This window comes from Leopardus geoffroyi, chromosome A1 (assembly GCF_018350155.1).
Source record: "Leopardus geoffroyi isolate Oge1 chromosome A1, O.geoffroyi_Oge1_pat1.0, whole genome shotgun sequence".
Lineage (NCBI taxonomy): Eukaryota > Metazoa > Chordata > Mammalia > Carnivora > Felidae > Leopardus > Leopardus geoffroyi.
The window spans coordinates 116,158,018-116,172,613 of NC_059326.1; the positions used below are offsets into that span (position 1 = coordinate 116,158,018).

Below are 14,596 nucleotides of genomic sequence, written 5' to 3' on the forward strand. Positions count from 1 at the left end.
CATTCAAGGTAGTGACATGATGTAATCACACTGAATGATTTCTTTGCTGACACCCTGTATGTTTCAATAAATTGGTCTAAACCTCAACCATCTGAATTATTCCAGACAGGATACAAGCCCTGGGTTTGTACCCCAGGAGGGGTCTATTTGCCTTTTTATTCCACTGTGGGTAGGTGCTATTAGGAAGGCAGGTTCTCACCAGGCTAGCATTTTCTCCCTGGTCCTGCTCAAGAGATAAGCTCACCAAACTGTTATGTGCTTGTACCCAGAGCCTAGGAAAAGGACCTCTCGGTAACTATGGGCTGCTCCATAGGCCTTCTTTTCTGCTGTCACACGCCTCCCTCTACACACACACCCACACCCATCTCAGCTTTGGCCACAGGGTGGCGCTGAGCCGCCATAACAGGAAGTCAATATCCGTCAGCTGGCCCTGAGAGGCTACAGCTGACAGATATCGGCCTGCCCACCTGCACTCTGAAGCAGTGAGGTGCTCATAAATATTTAACTACCAGTTGTCTTTAAAACAAAACCATATTTTGTCCATCACCTTATTACTGTGGAGTAAATGATCCCACAATAGCTGATTTCAAGCTACCAACTTGATGTGGAGTTGGGAAGAAAAGCGCAGGAATACACCAATTTCCATCATCCAGATGCGATAGACTGTTAACCTCAGAAACAGATAATGGCCAGATTTAGTAATTAGGAAGGGACAAATCTGAATATTTATTACCCTTGTTTTAAATAGGATTACATATTTACATAACTTGATTTTTAATAATTTGCTCTCCAGAGCCAGTACAAGCCAGCTCCAGCACACCACTGCCCCTAAGCCTCTAGGAGGCCTTAGGATTGTACTGTCCACCGGAAGACAGCCTGACTGCATTTTTGTATGGAACATGTGGGAGGAAACAGGGAAGGAATCTTTAGGCAGAATGCCACCAAGGTTCACTTAAATTCAGTTATACCCTGGTCTCCCTTCTTCCTGATCTGCATGGAAGCTCAGAAGTAGGATTTACTCAAAGGAACAGAAAGGAAAAAAAAGAACCAGGAAAGGCTTCAATGTGAAAGGAACAGAGCCAATGTTCTGGAGGGGGACAGGTCAGGGAGGAGCCGAGGTTGAAAGCCTCTGGCCCTCAGTTCTCAAGAAAGGCAGACTTAGAGTGGGTGGGGGGAACAGATGCCTTTTATTGGTCTAACCAGCGTAACTAGTAGGTTTGGGCAGAGCTCCCCTATCTGTCCTGGCCCCCATTTTTCCTGGGTGTTCGTGACTCACCCCAGAGGAGGAGAATGTCGGGCAGGGGTGGCAGGCAGAGCCAGGATCGAAAAGGGGATCAGGGTGAAGTAGAAAACACAGGGTTACCAGATCACTCAAATACAAAGTCCATCAGGGCAGAAGAGAGGATGTTTCCCCACATGGGCCCCTCTGCCCTTGCCAGGAGTAGAAGGGGGCAGGAAGCTTTCACTAGAGGTTTCCTACTGTGCCCTTCGTGCCATCAGCATCTCCCGGATGTTGTCCTCAGCTTCCTTCACACTCCGCTCCAGGTAGGATTTTTTCTGCTGCAGTATGACAAAGAAACCAGGGTTAGGGGGTATGGGCCAGGCTGGCAGATGCAGCTTTTCCGCCCAATGGTAATGGCTTCTCCTCTGTGAACAGTGACTTCCACTAGCATGTTGTCTCCTGGGGGCCTGGTACAAACACACCTGCCCAGAGTGCTCCCCTCATCCCGCCCACAGACATGAGGGAGGGAGGGGCAAGTTATTTGGTGCAGGAAGCAGAAATGCTCAGTGGAAGGCAGCTGCACTCTTCCCCCAGAAGGAAGTGAACTCAAAACAGGCGTCTCAGTACATGAAGTTATACCAGACAGACAAAGGCCAGGAAATTCCAGGACAAAGCTCCGGCCGCATAACAGACTGTCTCTCAAGGTTTTCCATAGCCCAGGCCAGGCGCCTGTAGCTGCCACTGCTGCAGAATGGACTGGGCACCCTCCGCTCTGTCCAGTCAGAGGGCAGGCTGCACGAGTGCTAAGAAGTTGTATCACACGTCTCATCGAGGCAGATGAGTCAGGATGAAATCTGCTTTTCTAATGAAACCACTGCCTGCCAGGAATCCAGGACAGTGACACACTGAGTAAAACAGACCTTTTGGACGTTCACCTCCCTACCCCATCTGGGTCCTAAATTAAAAATCTCAACTTAGACAAAGAACTTAAACTACTTTCAGGAGCCACATCTGGGCCAGGATTACAAAAGATTAGTCAAAGGAAATGATGTCTGTACATTATTTGCCCTGTGGTCACCCCAAAAATATGGTGGCTTCACCACTGGTCCCTCCCCTGGGGACATACTTGTGGTTGCATTCTCACTTGACATGAAATGAGGCTCCCTTTTTCAGAAATACTCAAAATAATCCCCTAAGGGTGCATGTGACTAAGCCACACTGGAGTCAGTAATGCAAAGCCCTGACCCAGACAGCTTAGATGCATCCAGTGCCCTTCTCTCATTCACCCCTACACCCTAGCAGCTGTGGATTCACTTTGACCGTTCAAGTGCCCATATGACCTGGGAAAGACTGAGCCAGAGAACAAGTGAGCAGCCTGGCCTGACAGGCCTTCTTTGGGGACTGATGCCCAACCAAACCACCGAGGCAGGAAAATCAAAATGAAGGCCTCTGGGGCTTGAGGCCTTCACCATTAAAATCTCTGATGCCCCTCTACATATTCTTCTGTCTAACTTCTCCCACTCTCTGTCCAGATATTTATTAAATGCAACAGGGGACTTTTTCCTATAGGTTCCAATGCTGTGGCATCTTTATCAGTTCTTATCTGAGCCTCTAACTCCTGTCTGGCTTCTCCTAACTTGAAATCTCCTGAAGGCTAGAAAGAGCCATATCTCTCTACTCCTCTCTCATTTGTCCAACTTGCACACCATTCATTCCTTACCAAACAACAGGAGCTCCATAAAACTCACAGTGGCCACAGATGTATGCTGGTGCTAAGGAATTTATTATCAGTGTGATATCAGAATGGGAACTCAAAGTTCCTTTGATAAACAATCCCTAGACTTTACATGTGGTGACTTAAAGAGGGAAATACTAATAACTCCTGACACACCACTGAAGAATGTACACGTACTGGGTGTTGCACAGAAGGGGAGCAGGAGCTAAATAGTGAGGGCCATGTACCATCTGGGCACCTTCCCAGCCCTGTGGAAATCTAAGGAAAAGGCCAGTGGGGCAAGCGGGGTTGTGCTCCCACAGCATCAGCTGATGCCCAGGGACCCATCAGGTCTGCTGCATTCTATCTCCGTCAACTCGCTGCCCAGCTGGCAAAACTAAACTTGGAACATCAGCCAGAACTTTTCTACCTACTGTACAGGCCTCTGGACAAATTCAGGTTAAAATTCTTATCTTTAAAATTCATCATTCTATGTCTCTTCCTTCTATCTTCCACTTAGAGTTCTATGATTTTTTTTTTCAGGATTTTTACCACTTTATAACCTAAAGTCTTCAAGTTTCAAAAAAATAACGCAAAATAAACTTGTCTATGTTGAAATCTTTAATTACGTAAATAAACTTTTTGCACATTAAATTTTTTATTTCGGGGGCACCTGGGTGGCTCAGTATGTTAAGTGTCTGACTCTTGGTTTCGGCTCAGGTCACGATCTCATGGCTCGTAGGATCAAGGCCCATGAGGATCCTATGGGATCCTGATCCTAGGATCAGGATCGGGTTGTGCACTGACAGCAAGAGCCTGCTAGGGACTCACTTCCTCTCTCTCTCTCTCTCTCTCTGCCCCTCCCCTGCTCATGCTTGCTCGCTTGCTTGCTCTCTCAAAATAAAACTTATTTTAAGAATTTAAAAGATAAATACAATTTTTATTTCATCCTACCAGATGGGTCATCCCTAACACAGAGGGAACTGTTTTCTAACTTTTTCAGTAGTTTGTGTCTCATCCTTAAAGATACCTAAGCCAAGAAGACCTTCACAATCAAACCTGAATCAGAGTATGTGATGTGTGTTGAATTCTGTCTCACAAAAAGATACATTAAAGCCCTAACCCCCAGGACCCATGGATGTGGCCTTATTTGGAAATAGGGTCTTTGCAGGGGTAACCACATTAAAATGAGGTCATACTGAATTAGGGTGGGCCCTAAATCCAATAATTAGTGTCCTTATAAGGCCACATGAAGACAAAAGGGACACAGACCGAATGCCATTCCTTGATGGAGGCAGAAAGGGAAGGATGTATCTATAACCCAAGGAAGGCCAAGAAGGGTCGGCAACAGAAGCTATGAAGAGGAAGGAAGGATTCTTCTTCAGAGGCTTCAGAAGGAGGGTGACCCCACACCACCTTGATTTTGGACTTCTAGCTTCCAGAACCTGTGAGAGAATAATTTTCTATTGTTTTAAACCACCCAGTTTATGGAGCGCCTGGGTGGCTCAGTCAGTTAAGCCTGTGACTCTTAGTTTAGGCTCAGATCATGATCTCACGGTTTGTGGGTTCAGGCCCTGCACTGGGCTCTGTGCTGACAGTGCAGAGCCTGCTTTGAATTTGCTATCTGTTCCTCCCCACTCATGTGCACACTCACTCTCTAAATAAATAAACTTTAAAAAATAAACCACCCAGTTTGTAGTAATTTGTGAAGAAGCCCCAGGAAACCATGAAATGAGGGATGCCCCAGAGAACAAGTCTACCCAAAGTTCTTATGTACTCACACCTTCTGACCACACTGAATCATAGAGGCCTGGGTAAGAATTTCTAAAAGTATGTCGGGACCTGTACTTCTCCCAAAAAAATTGTGGTAGAAATGATCCAAATAAAAATGAGACAGAAAGGACGCAAAACCGTAAGGAAACTGATTAAGTCAAAAATTTTTCTTTCTTAAATTTCTACACCTTCTTCCTAAAACTCACCAAACCAGATATTTTGTGGACCCCAGTCTCCCCCACTTCTATAGATGACAACTCCATTCTTGCAAATGCTCAAAACCTTTGGTGTCACCTTTGAATCTTCCTTCTTTCACATCTGACATCAACCAACAAATCCTATGAGCACTATCTCAAAATGTGTCCATAATCTGACCTTAATAAATAACCTCCTAAGTGGTCTCCCAAGTTGATTTTGAGAGAGAGAGAGTGCGCACGACCATACACGCGTGAGCAGGGAAGGGACGGGGGGGGGGGGGGTGGGGGGTGCGGATCTTAAGCAGACTCCACGCTCAGCTCGGAGCCCAGTGTGGGGTCCGATCTCATAAACCACAAGATCGTGACCTAAACCTAAATCAAGAGTTAACTATGCCCCCCTTCTGCCTTCTGATCCTCTTCAGTTTCTTCACACAGTGCTGAGTCCTCTTTTAATGCTCCAATGGCTTCCTATTTCAAAGTAGAAGGCAAAGCCCTTTTGAAAAGCCATGTTTAGACTTGTTCTCAGCAGACTCTGACCTCAACTCCCTCTCACCCACTCAGCTCCAGCAACACTGGCCTCCAGCTCCGACTATGCACTGCCCCTCCAACCCACCACCATGCTCCTGCTTGGCTTTTGCCCTTTGGCTCCGTTAGGAACACTCTTCCCCAAATATCCACAGCACTTGCTCACTTACTTCCTTCAGCCCTTTCTCAAATGCTTCTTGCTGTGATTATACAGCAGCTCCACGCTCCCTATTCTCACCCTGATTTGCATGCATAGCCTGTTACCACTGGAAGAAGCAGTATTTGTGGGTCTTCCCTTACAAGAAAGGAATGTCCATGATCATGGGCAAGACTCTGTTCTGTTCACTGCTATAATCCCAGTGTCTAGAAAAATGGCTGCTACAAGACAGGAACTCAATACTTGTTGAAAAAAGTACATCATCGGAAATGAGTACTTACTGATTTACTTATATACACACTGCTGCTTTGTAGTTCTCCCTCACAACTTGGAATGAGGATCACCAACAGAGCAAGCAAAGGTAAAAACTGACCATCTCCTTCAAGATGGTTTTCAGTTTGGGGCACTGCCTTCTAACCTCTGCCCCTAGGTATACATAGGTCTAAAACTCAACCCTCCCTGATGTCCATGGGAAAATCAAAGGCTTGGCTTCCATAAACAGAACAGGTCCTAAGGTTCAGGCCCCTTGATCAAACCAACCTGTGAAACTGTGAAACAAGCTATCCCAATTTCCCATGTCCTGGAGTTGGAAATCCTTGAGAAAATGCTCTGAGACTGGCCTGGGCTGCCAGGAGCTCCAGGGGAATTATGACTGCTGTGTAAACTTCCGGAAGCCTTTTAAACCCACACCTTCCAGCAGGAGTCCCAGGAACGCATCAGCTGCAGCATTTTTGTGTGTTGCTGAGCAATCTCCCTCAGAACCTTTACCCTAGGAAACTCTCTAGTGGAATCAAACTACAGAGCCCTGGATGCAGCGACATTCTTGTGGGCCTTGTTCTGGAGTGAAATTCTGAGATTTCCTGTGGGGCTCAGCATGGCCAGGGAAATGACACTGCTTGAGGTACTACTCATCAGCCTGAGGCTCTCCTTTCTGGGAGTCTGGCTGAGGGGCTAGTGTTCTAGTCACATCCTCCCATAAAAGAAAGAGGCTCAAGTCTCTAGAACTTTTCTGACCTCACAGAATCTCTCAGAGAGACTCCTGAAGTAATTCAACTTCTGATGCTTTATCTCTATACTTTTTTCCTCAGAACTTTTGTCCCCCCCCCCTTCTCTAATATTTTTCCTATTTGTCATTTCTTAGGGCATAGAAAGTAGTTTTCCCCTCTCATCCTCTATTTCCCCATTTGTAAAATGATTTGGACAGTATCAGTATCTGCACTCCCCCATCATTATTCTTTAGTCACAAAACGTTTTCTTCAAATGACCTCTTAAGACAAAACAACACAGGTAAAACAGAGCTCGGGCAAGAATGGGGGGTTATGGTGGATAAAAGCAGACCTTCTAGCTTGTCCCCAGACTCCAATCCAGTACAGGATCAGTAGAAAGGGCCATCTTGATCCCCCCCTCACACCCCTGATGTTCTAGGGAATCTGTGTTCAGAGACCTTCTGCTCTGAATCCCATGTTTCAGATCCTGAATTTGACCTACCCTGGCCAAACACTTCTCCCTTATGTTGAACCCATAGCTTCCAGCTTGTGCAGACCATTGCTAACTTCAAGCTCTACTGTTAATCTAAAAGGGTGAAGCAAAGGCTACCTTCTCACTGTTGTTCCCATGACTTCCAAATTAAAAACCCAAAGCCTCACTGATTCTCATGTTCTATCAGTGTGCAGAACTCTAAAACAGCCAGAGGGTACCAGCTGCTCACACAGGGGAAGTTTAGCAAGAGGCCAAAAATTCACCAAAGACTGAGAAGGCATGTCTTAGCAGATGGGGGAGTACACTGTGATGAAGGCAGAGAAACAAAAGGAGGAAGAGAAAATAAGAAAGGCAACGTGGAGGCACAATCAGAGAAGTCAGGAAGGGAAATGAGACAGAGACAGATGGGCAGGGCTACAGCAAGCAGAAGCAGGGCAGAGCTCTGAAAGTGCAAGTGAATGGTAAAGAGCACTCACCAGAAGCAGGCCAGACAGGCCAAGTTTGACCGGCAACCGAAAGCTAAGAGACAACTAACTGGTCCACAGACACGATCTATTTGTGAACTCATGAGGGTGCATCTACTTTACCATCAAGGACACAACTAGGCTATAAGGGACCTTCTGAACTAGAACATAAGGCTGGGAGACCAGCTCAAAGATGAGAAAGTAATTGTAGGCATGGAGCAGAATATAAGAGAAATCTAAGAAACAGTCACTGTCTCTGTGTCTTTTAGAAACAGCTTTCAAAACCTCTTTCAAAGGTTCCTCTCCTAAAAGACTTGTTTCAGCTGAGCACTGACCTTGTTTTTCTCCCAGGTGTTCTCTTAACCTGCAAAGAGACTCTGACACTGCTACTGAACAGGGTCAGACTCCCAAATCCTACCTGTAATCACATGCTCAATCTGCCCAAGTCAAACCTCTACGTTACTCAACACCTTATGGCAGAAATACAATGGGGGTGGGAGTAAGGTTTATTCTTTCCTTCAAACAACAGCGGTTGGCCCCTAGGTCTCCCTGGAGTTTAGGTGATCTCTACCAGTGTTGCCCTCCCTAACACATCAGCTTCAATTAAGTCCCAGAGAAAGCCCAGCCCATCAGACAACCCAGGAAAGAAAGTAGAAACTCCTAGGTAAACAGAGCCAGGGGGCAACTATTCCAGTGCACATGGTGCTGATGATGCCACATTCAAAGAATCATTACATTTTGGGGCATCAGACTTAAAAGGGATGAGGCATGCCAGTAAATCATGTCAAGTGGCTCAGAAAAGATTAAGAGGAGAAAGAACCTGCCCATGGCCTTAAACATCTAAAGCAATGGCTCTTAAAATGTGGTCCCTGGAATTTTTCCAGCATCAGCAACTCCTGAGAACCTGTTAGAAATGCACAATCTCAGGCCCCACCCGAGACCCACTGAATCAGAAATTCTAGGGATGGAGCCCAGCAATCTGTGTTTTCACTGCTCTCCAGGTGATTCTGAGCACTGTGAAGTTTGAGAACCACTGTTCCAAAGTGAGTCAGCAGAGGGCCAAAGATACAGTATCTCAGGCTCTGTGAGGATGTTTCTGTCACAACCACTCAACTCTGCCGTCACAGCATAAAAGCTGCCACAGACGATGTGTATGCTAAGGAGTGCACCGAAAATGAACGACAGCTGTGTTCTAAACACACAAACACAAGCAGCAACGTGGGTCTGGCTAGCCAGGCTATAGTCTGTCAACTCTGTTCTTAAAAAATAGTCTTAACTGAATCCAGCAGGTAGAGATTTCAGAGATTTTTAACTTTCAAGAAAAGCTGATAAAAGCCCAAATGTCCAACCATCCATCCTTCTGATTCATTCATTCACTCATTCAACCCAATGCCAAACCCTATCTCTTTTTTCCTCCCAAACTCTGGTCCTCGAAATTTGTGGCAGCATGCCTTACCATCCTCCCGTAACTCCTTGTTGTCGGAGTGTACAAGATACTGGGCACTGTCCCTCATTTGCTGATGGCTCACGGTCTTCCCATCCACCACTGCTGCACCACTCAAAGTGACTCCAACAAAAATGTAGATGATCCATTCAACACCATGCTCTCCCCTGCCCTCACAGTCTTTACTTCACCCCACCTCAGCCACCCACCCCACAGTCATACGCTCGAGACCATGTCAACACCACTAACTGCGCCACCTCAAAATTTCATTTTTACCACTGCTACTTCATATTTTTCCAACTCACTCTGATACTCTCAACTCTGGCATGTCTTCAACCTCATCCCGATGACAAGGTTTTCATTACATATTATGCTTCCATGGCCTTTTCCCTCTTACTCAGCTAAGCTTCCACAGTGCACCATTTATATTTAACCCCTTATAAATACTTTTTCTCCTCCGCTGTGCTCTCCCTCTGTTGCACTTGCCTGGCAAAATGCCAGCCCAAGTTAAACCCATCTGCCTACTCCATGCGTATACCTAAATGCTGCTAGAGAAGAACACTTAAATGTGCTGGTTTCACTTTAAATTCAGGACCATGAATCTCAAATGGGTACAACACTGACCCAGTATTCTGTTAAACTAAGTTCACTTGTGTGCTCTCCAAAATAGCTACTCCACACTTTTATCTTGTTTCCTCAAATCTCCTATACTACCTCCTCCCTGCCCCCTCCTTTCCAAGTCACTGAGAAAATACAAGCAATCTGAGGAGAATTCTCTCTTCTTCCCACTACCACATCTTCCACCTGACCCACACTGATACATATACTCTCTTCTTACCCTGTTGTTAAAATGGATAGTGTCCCTGCTTCTGTCAAAACGCAACCCTTCCACTTGGGTGTTGGTTCCACCTCTACTCACCTCAAAACCTTCACTGCTGCAGTCAGCCTTTTTCCTCCTTTCTAATTTTCCATTTCCCTTTCTCTGAAAGATCTTTATTGTTGAGGCAAATCACTTTAATTTTTTTTTTAATGTTTATTTTTGAGAAAGAGCAGACGAGCAGGGGAGGAGCAGAAAGAGGGAGATAGAGAATCAGAAGCAGGCTCTGTGCTTTAGTGTAAAGCCGGACGTGGGGCTCAAACCCACAAACCTACAAGATCATGGCCTGAGTCAAAGTCAGAAGCTTACCCAACTAAGCCACCCAGTGGCAGATGATTTAAGACAAATCACTTTAAAAACCCTTTCTTGTCCTCACATTCCCTGTAGGTATTGTCCCCTTTCTTTCCTTCCCTTCTTAGCAAAATTTCTTGAACCAATTGTTTTTAGTAGCTCCCCACTTTCTTACCTCCCATATGCTCCCCAGATATCTCCAATTACTATTGGGGTTATTTTTTATAGAGCAGAGGAATCTGTTACAATCTTCTTATAACTCTGTGGGCCTAATACTCTACAAGTCTTCCAAATGAGCAAATAAAATACGTTTTACTATTTCAGTTTATCTTATTTTGTCCTAGTTTTACAAAACCAAGAGAATCCAACTCACAGTGTTTACAGTGGAGTTTGGCCTGTAGGCATGATAAAGGGGTAGGTGGAAAAGGGTGCGCCCTCTCAGAGAGGAAGTAAGGGCAACTCCTTGCATTCTTGGACGTGGAGGTGCACCTGACTCAACTGTCAGGGCAAGACTAGCAGTGAGATATGTGAGCAAACACCTGAAGTCACTTCAGCACTACTCTCTGCTCCAAGCAAATCAAGAATTTCAGTTTCCTTACAATTCAACAAAAAGATGGACCCAATTAAAAAAAATGGGCAAAGGACTTGAACAGACATTTCTTCAAAAAAGATATGAAAGGGGGGGGGGCACCTGGGTGGCTCAGTCAGTTGGGCGTCCGACTTCAGCTCAGGTCATGATCTCACAGTTGGTGGGTTCGAGCCCCGTGTCAGGCTCTGTGCTGACAGCTCAGAGCTTGAAGCCTCCTTCAAATTCTCTGTCTCCTCTCTCTGCCCCTCCCATGCTCATGCTCTGTCTCACTCTGTCTCTCAATAATAAATAAACGTTAAAAAAAAAAAAGATATATGAGGAGCACCTGGGTGGCTCAGTCGGTTAAGCGTCCGACCTCAGCTCGGGTCATGATCTCGCAATTCGTGAGTTCGAGCCCCGCATCGGGCTCTGTGCTGACAGCTCAGAACCTGGAGCCTGCTTTGGATTCTGTGTCTCGCTCTCTCTCTGCCCCTCCCCTGCTCATGCTCTGTCTCTGTCTCAAAAATAAATAAAACATTAAAAAAAATTAAAAAAAAAAAGATACATGAATGACCAATAAGCACACAAAGAGATATTCAACCTCATCAGTCCTTAGGAAAATGCAAGTAAAAACCACGATGAGATACCAATTTTATTTTTTTTTATTTTTAATTTTTTTTTATGTTTATTTTTGAGACAGAGAGAGACAGAGCATGAATGGGGGAGGGGCAGAGAGAGAGGGGGACACAGAATCGGAAGCAGGCTCCAGGCTCTGAACTGTCAGCACAGAGCCTGATGTCGGGTTCGAACTCACAAACTGTGAGACCATGACCTAAGCAGAAATCAGATGCTTAACCAACTGAGTCACCCAGGCACCCCAATGAGGTACCACTTTACACCTACTTAGGATAACTCTAATCAAAACCAGAAAACAGATGCTGGCAAAGATGTAGAGATATTAGAACTCGCATATAACCGCTGGTGGGAATGTAAAATGATGCAGCGGCTGTAGGAAACAGTCTGGCAGTTTCTTAAGAAGTTAAAAGATAAAACTGCCACATGACCTAGCAATTCCACTCCTAGGCATGTACTCAAGAGAAATGAAAACAGGTATTCAAACAAAAATATTCACAATAGCTCAAAACTGGAAACAACCCAAGAGCCCATCAGTTGAAAAAATGTGACACCCATACAAGGGAATACTGTGCAGCCGTCAAAAGGAATGAAGATGTGAACCTTGAAAACATGGAGTGGCAGCACCTGGATGGCTCAGTCAGTTAACCGTTCGAGTCTTGATTTTGGCTCAGGTCATGATCTCATGATCTCACCGTTGTGGGTTCAAGCACCACCTAAGGCCCTGCACTGACAGTGCCAAGCCTGCTTGGGATTTTCTCTCTCTCTCTCTCTCTCTCTCTGTCCCTCCCTGGCTCGTGCTTTCTCTCTCTAAATAAATAAATAAACAAGAAAGAAAAAAAAGGGGCACCTGGGTGACTCAGTCGGTTGAGCTTCTGACTTCAGCTCAAGTCATGATCTCACGGTCCGTGAGTTCGAGCCCTGCGTTGGGCTCTGTGCTGACAGCTCGGAGCCTGGAGCCTGCTTCAGATTCTGTGTTTCTCCCTCTCTCTGACCCTTCCCCGTTCACACTCTGTCTCTCTCTGTCTCAAATAAACAAACATTTTAAAAAAAGAAAAGAGAAAAAAGAAAAGATCGAGCTAAGTGGGAAAAGGCAAATACTGAAAGCCACATGCTGTGTGATCCATTTATATGAACATCCAGAATAGGCAAATCTATACAGACAGACAACAGATTAAACTCCCCAAGTGCTGAGGGAGATGGGAAAAGGACGACTACTTAATGGATAAGAGGTTTCTTTTAGAGGTGATGAAAATGTTCTAGAATCAGACAGTGGGCATGGTTGCACAACACTGTGCATTTTATGTTATGTGAACTTTATTTCAATTAAAACTAAAAATCCCTAGTCTTCTCAAAATGCTATTCCACAAAGAGAAAAAACAGGACACTGTATTTAAAAACAGGCATGGCAGGATGCTTGAGTGGCTCAGTCAGTTGAGCATCCAACTCAATTTTGGCTCAGGTCAAGATCCCAGGGTTGTGGGACTGAATGCCAGATAAAGCTCCACACTGAGTGTGGACCCTGCTTAAGATTCTCTCTCTCACTCCCTCTCCCTACCTCTCTCTGCCCTTGTCCGTCACTCACATGCATTCTCCCTCTCTAAAATAAAAATTACCAAAAAAAAAAAAAACAAAAACAAAAACAAAAATGAAAAACAACAAAGAAAACAAAAAACAGGCATGGTAAGGCAAGTTCCTAATGAACTACTGTCACAGCAAATCAGTATTTACTCCACACAAAAACTCAGAGAAAAACTCAGAGTAACACACACAAACTGAGCACGGTAAACTAAACTGATGTATTAATTTGTGAAAACTAACTTTAATGTTATTAGCGGAAGCAGTAAACATTTAATGATTTAATAAGGTACTCTTGGAGAGCCAATGAACAAACAAGGGTAAGGAAACTTCTACGTGATCACATTACTACTTTCCAATCGAAGAGCATATTTATACAACTAAAAAAATAGAGATATGGCAACCGGAAACCCATAAAAGGAACAGGAGACAGTGAAAACAAGCAAGAGCTCAAAGCCACCGTAAGCACAGATTAATGACTCAGAGACTCCTCCTTTGCTGATTTGTATAGGTCAGCAGAGGGCAGAACTGGAGAACTACAAATATACTCCAGTATCAAAGAACTATTTATAAAGCTTTTCCAAAAAACTGGCTTTCTTTTCATTAAGAAAGAGAAAAGGGAAACTAATAGTTATACCTCTCAGTATCACCAAGGAATTACTGTTATTGAACTCTAAGCTATACCCCTAGATCAGACAAGCAACCTAGGATCTTTGCTCCCATTGCTCGGAGTGTTCTGAAGGGCACGGAGAGGTTAGCTCACACCACCCAGTGATACTTCTCCATCCGGGGTGATCCAGGAGCTCATACCATGATGGAATTACTCTACAGACCAGACGTCACAGCTGCCACTTGTCCCAACTCCACACACACCCAAGTTACCATGGAACTGGTACAAACAGAATGGAGTTTAATATGCTGTTAGCTCTGATGTAAGTAGCTGACATAACACCAATTAAGTTCATAATGACACTAGAATAATAAAAGAGCACTTGGCACACTTCTCTTTGCAAACATGATTTAAGGAGTGGTTTTCATTTTTCCCTTTCTTCAATTTCCAGATGCTAGGTCACTAAGAAGCCACTTACAATCTTTTAGCTCAAAGAGTTGGGGTTTGGGGTTTTTTTCCTAAGAAAAGAACCACTATATTAGAAGGCCCAGCTACTAGGAATATCCAATTATGATACAGGAACCCCCATTTTTTTCAGAGCATAAATGAATAATACTGTGGGTGGAATCTAAAATCTGGAATCCTGCGTTCCCACTCATCTTCCTCTCTTTCCCTGACCAGTTCTGGTTCGGGCTCTGTGCAGGATATCTGATCTCCATTTCTTTTCTTTTTTCTTTTCTTTTCTCTTATCTTCTTTTCTTTAATGTTTACTTATTTTAAGAGAGAGAAGAGTGCATGCATATGGGCACATGAGGACAGGAGGGGCAGAGAGAGCGGAGAGAGAGAATCCTAAGCAGGCTCCATGCTGTCACCACAGAGCCCAACATGGGGCTCAGTCCCACAAACTACGAGATAATGACCTGAGCCAAAATCAAGAGCCAAACTCAACTGACTGAGCCACCCAGGCGCCCTTGATCTCCATTTCTAAAACATGGGCAGAGGCCATGAAATTTATGAGATGGCTTCACCAGAGAATCCATGGCCATTAGAAAATAAGGGCAGCA

At 44.8% G+C, this 14,596-nt stretch overlaps 1 protein-coding gene across 1 annotated transcript in view; it reads right to left on the minus strand.

The window, feature by feature from the left end:
* Positions 1-702: 702 nt before the first annotated feature.
* Positions 703-14,596, minus strand: part of PFDN1 (prefoldin subunit 1) — a 73,155-nt gene continuing 59,261 nt past the window's right edge. Inside the window, exon 4 of the mRNA XM_045490583.1 lies at positions 703-1,560. Within this exon, the coding sequence (XP_045346539.1) occupies positions 1,477-1,560 (84 nt within the window). The 3' untranslated portion in view covers positions 703-1,476. The remainder of the gene's footprint in view (positions 1,561-14,596) is intronic.